General features: G+C 37.9%; 1 protein-coding gene across 1 annotated transcript in view; it reads left to right on the forward strand.

The window, feature by feature from the left end:
• Positions 1-6,989: 6,989 nt before the first annotated feature.
• The window catches only part of LOC308687982 (uncharacterized protein), a gene marked incomplete at both ends in the record, with an annotated part of 163,079 nt that continues 155,631 nt past the window's right edge, over positions 6,990-14,437 (forward strand). The window contains 3 exons of the mRNA XM_081360799.1: positions 6,990-8,737; positions 8,918-9,091; positions 9,199-9,372. Coding sequence (XP_081216925.1) covers positions 6,990-8,737; positions 8,918-9,091; positions 9,199-9,372 — 2,096 coding nt within the window. The remainder of the gene's footprint in view (positions 8,738-8,917; positions 9,092-9,198; positions 9,373-14,437) is intronic.

Raw genomic sequence — 14,437 nt, forward strand, 5'->3', positions numbered from 1 at the left:
AAAAAAGGCTCAGGAGAAACACTCCCATAAATACCAGTAACACCAAAACCATGTATATATGCCCCACCTGCAATAGAACCTGTGGATCCAGGATAGGACTATTCAGCCATCAGAAAACTCACCGTTAAAAGACGGAAGTGGACGTCATCATCGGATTCGATGGACAACTACAAGCAAGCAAGCAAGTGTGTGTCTGTGAGAGAGAGAGAGAGAGAGAGAGTAGAGTGTTTAAGTATTATTATTATTATTATATTTAGTATGTGTGTGTGTGTGTGTGTGTGTGTGTGTGTGTGTGTGAGTGAGTGTGTTTGTGAGTGTGTGGTAAAAAATTGTGTTTCTGAAATGTTCAATGGGGGGGGGGGGTGTTATGAAAAATATCCCCTGAAATGATGACTTCTGGTGAATATTGTGGAAACTAATTGATACATTTAGATAAATATATTTCATACATTGTAGCATATTATAATACATCTTATACAACTTATTAGGCCTATATATTTATAGGATAGCAAAGTAGGCCTAATCAATATACAAGACTGAACCACATAGATGTGAAATATAAAGGCTATCATGATCATTTTGCCAGCAATGAACCATGGATTTGTTTACTTCATAATATGTTTTATTTTTTAACTTAAACAAATACAACATAACATTCAAAACTCATCGGCTTAGACTGCATTTGAAGAAAAATAAACACAACAGTATTCCCTCACGCACTCCAGCCGCGGGTAGTCATTTTCTCATTCAATTCTATATTTTTGTGCTCTTTTCTTTTTCGCCGGCTGCTCGGAGATAGTGATTTTTACATTTCCCGCTGCTGTCACTTGTCGTCATCGTTGCTACGATACGTGACTCACAATGACTGAGACGACCAATTAAAAGGGCATTCTCTGATGATGTTCCAAGATGTTAAAAACACTGATCATAGACAAACAGAGGGAGAAATTAGTATCTACCGCACCGTCGTGTTTTTTTTTCTCTTATATATTAGAAGCTGGTAATGGAAAAGCGCCATTAGAACCTCGCCGGAGGTGGTACGAAAAAAAGTACCTGGAAGCAGGTACAGGTTACACAGTGGAAAACCAAACAGAGCCGAGTAGAGTCGAGCCGAGGCGAGCTGGTACTGTGTAGTGGAAAAGCGCCAATAGCTTCTAATATATAAGAGAAAAAAAAAACACGACGGTGCAGTAGATACTAATTTCTCCCTCTGTCATGGATTTGCACTGAATTGATTCTCAAAAATACGGAACAAAGTGTGTTCCGTATCAGTTCAATACGGAACAAGACTTTTATGTGTCATATACGGGACGATTCCGTATTATACGGAACGGTTGGCAACCCTAGTTCTAATGGTGCCTTCACGTGCTATGGTAATTATGGTAAATACCAAAAGCCGACATGGAAAATGCACATGAACACCTCCTCATGTGGTATTTTCCACTGGGCAACTCGTAGAATATTTTGATGCACGAGTTGCCGAGATGAGATAACCTTTGACCTTTTCAAAATGGCGGAGAGCAACGCAAGAGTTGTGAATACTGTTAGCGCATAGTTTTTGTAGCCTATGCAATGTTGTGTAATTAACAATTGTAATATAATGCGTTAACACTCAATTTTCAACTTCGCCACAATTTCCTTGGTTCATATTTAATAATTTTATTTTACGTAATATATAATTTTTTAATTATTAATTATGTTTTAATCATCAGAAAGCACCACATTTACGTTTTTTTTTGTTTGTTTTTTTTTGTAAAGAAAAAAAAGATACTCTACTGACACTGACCTTGCGGGTACTACATTACAACAACAAAAGCACTTGAACACAACACACTGGTAAATACCAGTTCACAAGTGGAAAATATCATCTTTTCCATAGCACGTGAAGGCAGCATAAAGCCTTGATTCTGACTAAAGCAGGTGGAAACGGAAGAACAGATCAGACGAAAGCAAGCGACGCACACAGGTAGTTTGACAAGGAACTTGGCTGTAGTAGCGGGAGAATTCTTCCTCGTAAGTACATTTATATACAACAGCTAGAAATGTTTCGTTTAGATTATAAATTCTTGGTTATTGTTATTTATGGTTTTGCAGTTGTTTTTGAGAGTGTTTTTAGAATGACAGTCTTGGCAAACACAAAGACATTATTTTTGTTGTTATGATGTAGTGGAAAATAAACATGGATAAGAAAAAAAATGGAAAAAAAATCCCACAATAAAGGGTCTGGGGACATGCGCGTGCACGCAAATAATTTTATCTGGCTTTACAGCAGATGCGGTGACAGATTCGTCGAATGCTATTTTACATGGAACACGAATGAACAAAAATGTTTTCCACACTATTTGTAAATGTTAGTATCATTATTTTATAGTGTTTTCATGTCACGTCTCGCAAGTCACTCCCACTTTATTTTGAGACGTTTGTTTCAATAGAAACTGATTATGATACTATACATAAATTTTAGTGCATTAAATTTGTTTTGTTTCTTTGTAGCACTACTGCATAGGCAGTTTTTATGGCTATTTAAATTTAGAAAATCTATAGGAAATAAAATTATGTTTTGAGGTTATAAACTTATAAAGTGACATGTATTTGTTATTATCTTTTTACAGTATTTATCTTTATAGTTATGAAAATCAAAGAAAAATGTTAATACTGTACTGTCTCACCAATAATATAACCTGTTTCATAATTCATATTGAATGCAGGGTCATTACACAGGAGCATAAACGCAGTGTTGGGAAAGTTCCCTTTCTACATTAACTAGTTCAAAGTTCAGTTCACAAATTTTAAAATGAACTAGTTCAGTTCATAGTTCATACTCAAAATTTTGAACTAAGTTCACAGTTCCAAAAATGAACTAGTTCATAGTTCTTTTTTTCCATGTTACTGCGAAATATTATTTTTCAAAATGATTGCCACAGCCCATGTAGAACCACATACAATTATTTTATCAGTTTTAACACTGAAGCTATTAGTCAGATTTTTCCCATCCTCACGGACCTTGTCATAAAACTTGTTTAAATGATCATATGACGCCTCCTTGCTGCTTTTTGTTTTGATTTGTAACGTAAGTGATGAGTCGTTCATGAACGATCCATGCGTCTGTCACGTGACAAATGAACGAAAGACTCCGAAGGAAAGTAATTATTTATGTTCCCTGTAAACGATTTTTGACTGCATTATAATGATGTCTTAATTCAGAATATGATTAAGATTGCGTAGGTGGATGTGTTCGGGGAATTTGCCAGTTAATAGTATAACATTTAAAGCCCCTTAAATGAACGAAACGACTCGTGGCTGGTGTTGCCAGATTGGGTATTTTTTCCGCTACATATTAAGGCCGGTTTACGGTGTGTTTTAGCCGGGTTTTCGCCTGGAAGGCTCTATAGAAATCTGCCACTCTATTGAACGTAGTTAAACTGAGAGAGCGTGCCGTTCACAGACACCAGAATGAACAAGTTCACAGTAACATTCATCAGGCAGTAATACAGTGCGTTCAGTTCACGTTCGCCCAAAATATGAATGAGTTCATGAACTATCGTTCAATGAACGCGTTCAGGCACAACACTGCATAAACGGAGAAAACTGTAAGCCATTAATACGTTGCATTTAAGCTATAGATTTTCTTAGGTCATCGTCATCTTATTACCATGGACTTGCTAGTGACATCCCTAACTTTTTGAGCTACAGGAACTCGACATTAAATAAAGTTTAGCGTTTACAGTTGTCACATACTTCACGAGACACGAAGGTTAAGGATCCAAATGCAGTATTTATTGAACAGGGTAATCCAAAAGAGCACTCCGGAGTGGCTCCGGACTGGAGTGGCTCTCAAGGGCACTCCAGCTGGTGACCATTACAACAGTATCGTATGCATGTTATACATTTTGAATAGGTAAAGACTTATGACATGTTACTTTAATGAGCCACCTGATATGAATAACTCCAATTTACTGTAATTATGGGAAAATGCCTTCCGATGTTCATTATACACATTCAAATACAGCATTAAACCAGTGTCTGTAGGGTTTGCCCATGCATTATTTCTTTACCAAACCTCTTTCAAATTATTAAAGGCATTGTATGGAACAGATAAAAACCAAACACGATAAGAAGCAGTCAAGTCATCATCCATGCATTAGTTTATCTGTTATTAGGTCTGTCCCGTGAACGGTTGTGTTAACAGTCAATAATAAGAAGAGTCCTCTCCTTGCCCTGTAAGTTTTCTTATCATTTTATCTGATGTTGCCAAACAGATGTTTGTTTATTCACTGAGGATCTAATCAGTGTGGCACATTTTATTCCACACCAACAGTTAGAGAGGGACCCTGCATACCATCTTAACTTAATATGTTCACCACATTATATTATATTATATTATATTATATTATATTATATTATATTATATTACAACATACCATTCTAATGAGTTCCATAAGCTTTAAAATCCTTTAGTGTGAGAGTGAGATCAAATCAACATTCTGTCCTGCTGTCTGATTTAATTAAGAAGTAATTTTGTGCTTAATTTTTTCACAATTCCCATAGCCTACTTCACACTGGAAGTGTAACGGACACCAGCTGGAGTGCCCTTGAGAGCCACCAGAGGGCACTCCACACCAGACTCTCATGTTCACTCACAGACTACATCTCCCATCATTCTCTGCCTGGACTCATCAGCACTCAGTATCACATTCACCTGTATCTCATCTTCTTGTTTAGTTCACCCCATATAAGCCTGGGTCACCCCATCACTCACTGCGAGTTTTGTATGTTGTTGCACTGCATTTCCGAGCGTTTTCCCTGGTTTCATGTCTCTTGGTTTTTTTTTTTTTTTTTTTTTTGCCTGTTCCCTGGATTACTCTTTTGCCTCTGACACCTGCCTGTTTTGATTGTTTGTTTGTTTGTTTGTTTGTTTGTTTGTTTGTTTGGACTGCCTTCCTGTGTTTGACCCCTGCTTGTGCTGATTACGATTCTGGATTACGCTTCAAATAAAGCTGCAATTGGATCTCAACCTTTGTGTCTCGTAGCAGTTTGTGACAGGAAGTTGCTGTTTTCACTGAGGCTAAATGCAGAAGTGAGCATGTACAGAATTCATTGCATTTAATCAGATAAAAGTTGGTTTAACAGAAAATAAAATGTTTGTCTTTAGGAGATCATGGAAGTCATTTTTATCAGGGATGCATTTCAACTTATTGGCTAGCTTGCTGTTTTTTTCCACTAAGTGTACATCGCAGAGGTGGGTAGAGACTAAGTATCCAAAATCTGTACTCAAGTAAAAGTACAGTTGTTTTCATTAGAAATGTACTCGAGTTAAAGTAAAAGTATCCACATTTAATAATTTCCAAAAAAAAAAAAAAAAAACTCAAGTAAATGTAACAAAGTAAATGTACTTCGTTACTACCCACCTCTGTGCACATATGCTGCACTTTTTGTGAATTGGGGTTATATGCAGTTTGTACAGGTGTTCAGAGCTACATTATCCTTTTCAGTTTTGAATATTTGATTTAAATGGTGTTTGCAGTAGCACATTAAATAAGTGCAATTTGTATGTCTTTAATCAAACTTATTCTGAATAGCTTGTGTTTTGCTTTGAACTACATTGCTTATGCTGTGAGAAGGGTTAAAACAACAAACATGGTAAATGTGAAGGTTACCAGCATTTTCCTTTTTCAAAACATGTTTTTATTGGACACTGTTCTGCTTTTGCACTGTTCCGTAACTACTTCATGAAACTCCTCCTTGAACTCTGAGTAAAACAGGTGTAACAACTAGAACAGCTAAAACTGAAAGCAGAAACATACAAGAGCTTCACATCGGAAAGGAAAGAGGCTGAAAAAGCAGCATAAACCAGCAGGATATTTTCATGGTAAGTACAAGTTTAAAGCAAATGGCTTTTCTGCTGTGTCTTGTGTCTTTCTATGGATAAATTATGTGAATGTTCCTAATTTATAAATTATATTGGCAGGATTAATGGCTTTCTGGATAGAAAGAAGAGCAAAGTTGCTTCTAAAATGAGTCTCAATGAGAAAACAGAGGAGGGATGTTCTCAGTCCCGGAGATCTCCTGAACCCAGCCGTGTGTCTATGAAGAGTGACGGATCCATGATTTATCCTCCTGACATCAGTGAGAAAACAGAGGAGGGATGTTCTCAGTCCCGGAGATCTCCTGAACCCAGCTGTGTGTCTATGAAGAGTGATGCATCAATGGATTATACTCTTGACCTCAGTGATAAACCAGTGACCACTGATCCTATGTGAGTATAAACACGCTAGATCAAGTTAGTTATTTAACTGCTAATATATTAAAACATTCATTACAAAATATACACAGAGGGAATAAATTTTCTAACTTAAATTTTCATTCTGTATAAATATCAAATCACTGGAATAGCCCCAATTATAAACTTAGTGAAACGAATATATGGCATTATGCATTGTGAGAATTAACAACAAATATTTGAGTCATTACCAGAGATGGAGACTTCTGAACATGAAATATTCAACCATCAATGTCATATAACTCTTTAAATGTGCAGGTGTATATATTCCTACAGAGTATCATTAATCTAGGAAGAGGTAGAAAGTATAACTATTTGTGACTGACTAATATTCTTACTGTAACGGTACACTTACTGTTTTCTTATTATAATGGTACTTTGGACAAAAGCGTCTGCTAAATGACTAAATGTAAACATAAGTGAGTACAAAAAAATTATATGTTGTTTTTCCTGTATGTTCCTCTCTGGTTTTGGTTTTATTTGTTGTGTCTTTATTTATCAATTCAACAAGCTAAAAATCACATCTAAAGTTCATTTCATTACACTTATGCATCTCTGTAGTTAGTGGTGGATCCTCCTATCATACACTTATTTTTCTTCTTGTTTCAGCAGTGTGGAAACAGATGCTGAGACTGGAGACCATCAGAAGGATTCTTCTCAACCAATGGATGATGTTATGAAGAGAGTCAAAGACCTGCACAAATCCAGCATGAAGATCAAGTATGAGAGATTATTTGAGGGAAACAAAATCCAAGAGAATGAAACCCTCCTGAACAGGATCTACACACAGATCTACATCATAGAGGGAGAGAGAGAAGGAGTGAATGAAGAACATGAGGTTTTACAGATGGAGAAAACAGCCAGAACACAACACTCACAAGACACTCCAATCTACTGCAATGACATCTTTAAAGCCTCGCCTGAACCAGGACGTGAGGAGAAAGAGCAAATCAAGACTGTTCTTACTAAAGGCATCGCTGGAATCGGGAAAACCGTCTCTGTTCAGAAGTTCATTCTGGACTGGGCAGAGGGAAAAGCCAATCAGGATGTAGATTTCATGTTTGTGCTTCCATTTCGAGAGCTGAACCTGATCCGAGATCATCACAACAGTCAACAGTACAGTCTTCACAAACTTCTGCTGGACTTTCACCCTGAACTTCAAGATCTGGACTCAAAGATTTATGAGGAGTGTAAAGTTGTATTCATCTTTGATGGTCTGGATGAAAGCAGAATGACACTGTTGTTTTCAGACTCTCAGAAAGTTTCTGATGTGACTGAGACTTCATCAGTGGGTGTGTTGATGTCAAACCTCATGAAAGGAGAGCTGCTTCCCTCTGCTCTCATCTGGATCACCTCCAGACCAGCAGCAGCCAATCAGATCCCCTCCAAATACATCAACCGTCTGACAGAGATTCAGGGTTTCAATGAGCCTCAGAAGGAGGAATATTTCAGGAAGAGAATCAGTGACGAGCATCAAGCCAGCAGAATCATCTCACACATCAGAAGAGCAAGAAGCCTCCACATCATGTGCCACATACCCGTCTTCTGCTGGATCTCATCCACTGTGCTTCTAAAGCTCCTGAAAGAAGATCTGAGTGCAGAAATCCCTCACACTCTGACTGAAATGTACATCCACTTTCTGCTAATTCAGATCAACATGAGGAATCAGAAGTATGAAGAGAGAGATCCAGAGAAACTCCTGCAGTCCAACAGAGAAGTGATTGTGAAACTTGCTGAAGTGGCTTTCAAACAGCTGATGAAGGGCAATGTGATGTTCTATAAGGCGGACCTGATTGAGAGCGGCATAGACGTCACTGACGCCTCAGTGTATTCTGGGATTTGCACGGAGATCTTTAAGGAGGAATCTTTGATTCATCAGAGGAAAGTCTACAGCTTTAATCATCTGAGCATTCAGGAGTTTCTTGCTGCTTTCTATGCATTTTACCATTATGTATTGAAACATATCGACACATTGCATCTTTGTGATGTGATGCATAATCTGCATAGGGATGCAATAGATAAAGCCCTTGAGAGTGAGAATGGACAGCTGGATCTGTTCCTGCGGTTCCTGCTGGGCGTCTCACTGGAGTCCAATCAGAGACTCTTACAGGATCTACTGACACACACAGAGAACAAATCAGAGAGCATCAGGAGAACCACACAGTACATTAAAGAGAAGATCAAAGATAGACATGGACTCTCCACTGAAAGATCCATCAATCTGTTCCTCTGTCTGCTGGAAGTCAAAGATCATTCTCTGTCCAGAGAGATTCAGGAGTTTGTGAAATCAGACAAAAACTCAGAGAAGAAACTCTCTCCTGCTCACTGCTCAACAATCGCCTACATGCTTCAGATGTCAGAGGAGGTGCTGGATGAGCTGGACCTCAAGAAATACAACACATCAGATGAGGGTAGAAGAAGACTGATACCAGCTGTGATCAACTGCACAAAAGCCCTGTGAGTGTGTAAAAATGTATTACATTGAAAAGTTTCTGAATATAATCACAATTGTTGTGATAACTTACACATCTTAAGTATATTTTGATAAAAAAAGAGTCTTTTTACAAACTGATGTTGATATTATTGAAATCCTAATTGTAGAATGCAGATAAAAAATATAAATCTCATATCTTTCAGTCTTGCTGGCTGTAATCTGACTGCTCAGTGTTGTGAGAGTTTGTCATCAGCTCTTCAATCCTCAAACTGTGTCCTGAGAGAGCTGGATCTGAGTAACAATGACCTGCAGGATTCAGGAGTGAAACTGCTCTCTGATGGACTGAAGAGGCCAATCTGTCAACTGAAGATACTCAGGTTTGACTTTTACATTGAAACATTCATGGTGGTTCCATACTGGCTTTAAAACAACCCATTTACTGTTGATGTGTGTCTGTAGATGACCTGACTGTGTGTGTCTGTAGGTTGTCAGGCTGTATGGTGACAGAGGAAGGCTGTGGTTATGTGTCTTCAGCTCTGAGTTCAAACCCCTCACACCTGAGAGAGCTGGATCTGAGCTACAATCACCCAGGAGATTCAGGAGTCAAGCTGCTCTCTGGGAAACTGAATGATCCAAACTGCTCACTGCAGATACTCAAGTATGTGGGGTACAAGTTAAGAACTCAAATAATTGAAGTTGGAGCTTTTAACCAAACTTTGCTTCGATTAAAATGATTAATTCTTCTTCTGGTTCTTCCGATCTCTGCATGTAACAGTTAAATCCATATTTTAACTCGCAAAATGTATTTGTACCATTTTCTTTATTGCAGTTTTTTACATATTTACAGTAAAAGGGCAATATTTGCAGAAAGTGCTTGCTGAAAATATAACTAAAGCATTGAGTATGTTATTTAGAATATATAGATTGGGTTATTAAGAATTTGAAGATGGTAGAGATACCCATGTACTGTTATTTATTGGTTACAGAGTTACTGAATGCAAATAATTTACAACTAAATATCAAATTATTTGTTTTACAGTTATATGCATATATCAAATCCATTTTAGCTCCTTCGGCTGTTCACTAGGAGCTCAAAAAGACTGCAGAATATTTCCTGTAAATCTGTTTAGAGGGGTCTGAAGATATCAAGATATAAAAAATCTCAAGACATTGAGACATACGTCTCTGTGAAGCTGCTTTGGAACAATATGTATTGAGAAATGTGCTATACAAATAAATATGACTTGACTCTTTATATTAATAGTCTGTATGTGAATATCAATTCAAACTACTTACAATTTGTTTTGTCTGTATGTTTGTGTGTCTTTTTTAGTTTGGATCATGGAGGGCCCTTCAGGATAAAATCAGGACTACAAAAGTGTAGGTTTTTTTCTGACAAACTCTTGCACATTTAATGAAAACAAATGAGATTAATAAACTTTTTATATCTCTTCTTGTGTTCAGATGCCTGTGATCTCACACTGGATCCAAATACAGCAAACACTCAACTCATCCTATCGGAGAACACAAAGATCACATATGTGGAAGATCATCAGCCGTATCCTGATCATCCAGAGAGATTTGCTGATATTCCTCAGGTTCTGTGTCAAGAGAGTCTGACTGGACGCTGTTACTGGGAGGTTGAACGGACTGGCTGGGCTCGTGTAGCAGTGGCTTATAAAGGTATCAGCAGGAAAGAAGGGACTGTCTGTAAGGTTGGATACAATGACAAATCATGGTCTCTTTTTTGCTCTGGTAATGGATTCACTGTCTCGCACAATAATGTGTGCAATAACATACAAACCCATGTACCACAATCTAAGAGAGTAGGAGTGTATCTGGACTGGCTGTCCGGCACTCTGTCCTTCTACAGCATTTCTGACAGACACACACTCACACACTTACACACATTCAACACCACATTCACTGAACCCCTCTATGCTGGATTTAAGGTTTTTGAGTCCGAACTGTCTCTGTGTCAGATTTAACAACAAACAAACACTTAAATTCCAAAGTAGACTGAGTACAAATGTAAAGGAGTACAGTTGTAACACTGAATGTTTCCTTTCTCATGCAAGTTGCACACGGATGATTATTGTACACTCACCTAAAGGATTATTAGGAACACCTGTTCAATTTCTCATTAATGCAATTATCTAATCAACCAATCACATGGCAGTTGCTTCAATGCATTTAGGGGTGTGGTCCTGGTCAAGACAATCTCCTGAACTCCAAACTGAATGTCAGAATGGGAAAGAAAGGTGATTTAAGCAATTTTGAGCGTGGCATGGTTGTTGGTGCCAGACGGGCCAGTCTGAGTATTTCACAATCTGCTTAGTTACTGGGATTTTCATGCACAACCATTTCTAGGGTTTACAAAGAATGGTGTGAAAAGGGAAAAACATCCAGTATGCGGCAGTCCTGTGGGCGAAAATGCCTTGTTGATGCTAGAGGTCAGAGAAGAATGGGTGATTCAAGCTGATAGAAGAGCAACTTTGACTGAAATAACCACTCGTTACAACCGAGGTATGCAGCAAAGCATTTGTGAAGCCACAACACGCACAACCTTGAGGCTGATGGGCTACAACAGCAGAAGACCCCACCGGGTACCACTCATCTCCACTACAAATAGGAAAAAGAGGCTACAATTTGCACGAGCTCACCAAAATTGGACAGTTGAAGACTGGAAAAATATTGCCTGGTCTGATGAGTCTCGATTTCTGTTGAGACATTCAGATGGTACAGTCAGAATTTGGCGTAAACAGAATGAGAACATGGATCCATCATGCCTTGTTACCACTGTGCAGGCTGGTGGTGGTGGTGTAATGGTGTGGGGGATGTTTTCTTGGCACACTTTAGGCCCCTTAGTGCCAACTGGGCATCGTTTAAATGCCACGACCTACCTGAGCATTGTTTCTGACCATGTCCATCCCTTTATGACCACCATGTACCCATCCTCTGATGGCTACTTCCAGCAGGATAATGCACCATGTCACAAAGCTCGAATCATTTCAAATTGGTTTCTTGAACATGACAATGAGTTCACTGTACTAAAATGGCCCCCACAGTCACCAGATCTCAACCCAATAGAGCATCTTTGGGATGTGGTGTAACGGGAGCTTCGTGCCCTGGATGTGCATCCCACAAATCTCCATCAACTGCAAGATGCTATCATATCAATATGGGCCAACATTTCTAAAGAATGCTTTCAGCACCTTGTTGAATCAATGCCACGTAGAATTAAGGCAGTTCTGAAGGCGAAAGTGGGTCAAACACAGTATTAGTATGGTGTTCCTAATATTCCTTTAGGTGAATGTATATGCACTTTCACACTGGCATGGGGACAGTTCTCAGAAAGTAATTTTGTTATGATAAAAGCATCTAATTAACCTGTTAACCGTTGCCAGAGCGCGGGCGCACTGAAGCGGTTTTATTTATATATAGTTCAAAGTTACTATCAGATTTAATGTTATACCTTGAAAAACTATACATCATTAAAAAGATATAAGACTCAAGTTTCAGAATTTGACCACTATTGTATTCTGAGAAGCTTATAGCGACAGTTATTTCTTAATTTGTGTCAGGAGTTATGAAATGAAAAAATGAGTCGATACCTTTGATATGAATTATGCGCGTCAGCCGCTTTCATTCATAAAAAAACTCCCATGCTGTCGTTATGACAGCGATACACAAAACAACGTCCTTCTAGGCTTTAGCTCAAAAATGTGCAGATTTGGAGAAATATTGATATATTCTCATAGGTTTACATCAGATTTCTATAGACAGGAATAATATTTATTGAATTTATACCCAAATGCGTCGATGTAATCATTATGAGCGTTTGCATACTCTGTTAATGTGTTTTCAATTCATACCAATAGCCTGAGGGCGCCCTCGCCGCCCTGTGCACAGTATTAGAACATGAAGAAGTGCCATAATCATGTGACAATCCAGGAAGCCTCGAACACACACACAGCTAACAACAGATCGCTCTGTAACTATGGCTGTAACATGATGCAGATACAGTCGTTTTGAAGACAATGAACATGTTTGCTATGATATTTGAGTTACCTGTGTTTTTCAATCCATGCCAGGTATTTCCATAATAATAGATTATATTTATAATGTAATGCTAATCTATATAGAATCGTTGTGCAGAACACTATCCAATAGTATATTTTCTGTCTGATTTTTTATCTGAAGCCAAATTAGATCACAGAAAATTATTTCAAATACTCGATTTGCTTTATAAAGTAAGTTTATAAGCACAAACATGGTTTTAATCTCATAAATTGCAGGGTTCTCAAGTTTTATCAAAATCTTGGAGTGAGATCACATGCGGTTGGGGGAGGAGCCCTAATGGAGCCCCGCCCCCACCTGGCCCCGCCCCCCAATTTTACCCATTGTTCATAATTAACCAGCACAAATTGAAAATATAACAATTGGTAAATCTGATAAATGACAGAGAAATTCATCACATCAAAATAGCCTACTCTTTAATGTTATATTTATAATATCAAAATTACAAATAAGTTATGCAAATTACAAAAATATAACAAATTGCTGCATATAGTTTGAACAGTGTCTAGTTGAAATGGTATAATGATTTATTGTGTGGTGGGACATTGTGAACAAATAACATATTAGAGTATTATTAAGGTGTGTGTGTGTGTGTGTGTGTGTGTGTGTATACACAAGAGTACACACTCCAGCTTATGAAATGTGTTTTGTGTTGTAAGTGTTGGAAAAATACAAATGGCAATTAATATGTTTTGACAGGATATAAAATATTAGAGCACTCTGCTTTAATACATAGCCTTAATGTAACTAGAAAGACTATTAATACAGTATAATATATAATTTAAAATAAAATAAATAAATTTAAATTTATTTAAAATAAAATAAAGAAATACATCTTCATTCCTTCCCAATCCCACTAACATTCCTTAGTTTCAGATAACGTAAGCTAGCCAAACTGAGCCAAAGCTTCTGGCCTGGTTGCAAAGTAGTTTTAGAGTTTTTGACTGTGCACATCAATAATAATGTATACGATGGGTTATATATTAAATGTTCTAGCCTAAAAATGTTAGACGAGCTTTCTTCCAACTTACTTTCTCTATCATTCACGACGTGTGTTCGCGTGATGTTGTTGGTTACCTAGTAACGAACGTACGGTGGCCGAGATTGTTCCGTCAACTTCCGTGTGTTCGCGCGCCTATTAACGAACGCAATCTGGCCGAGATACGTGCTGGCGGCAGTAAACTTCACTTTGTGTGCCCGCGCCTTGTATACAACGTTATATATAAAGCTTGCAGGACAACTTGGTTGGCATTGCCTTTTCAGCGTGAGAAATACACGGTGTGGCGTGTGAGCGTGTGAACTGGTTGAATTGCGTGTGTCTCACGCCCAATGCATGAGACTTGAGAACCCTGCTCATAAATTGTCATGTATTGATGGTGTGCTAAGCTAACATGCTAGCTAGCCCTAGGTGCACCTGCCACCTAGAAGTTATATTTTTATTATTTTTTGAAAGCTTACTGAAATGTTTCTTTATTCAAGAAATGCATTAGATACAGTTTAAAATGTAAAGGTGAACTTTGAGAAAAGAAATTAGTGATTGAAACCATATGAATAGCCTGTGAATAGCCAGTCGTTAGTAACTATAATGCAGACAAAAGAAATGCATATTTACAGCCATAACCAGTCTGGAGAGGTGTGAATGT

This window comes from Scardinius erythrophthalmus (assembly GCF_964197995.2).
Source record: "Scardinius erythrophthalmus genome assembly, chromosome: 3".
Lineage (NCBI taxonomy): Eukaryota > Metazoa > Chordata > Actinopteri > Cypriniformes > Leuciscidae > Scardinius > Scardinius erythrophthalmus.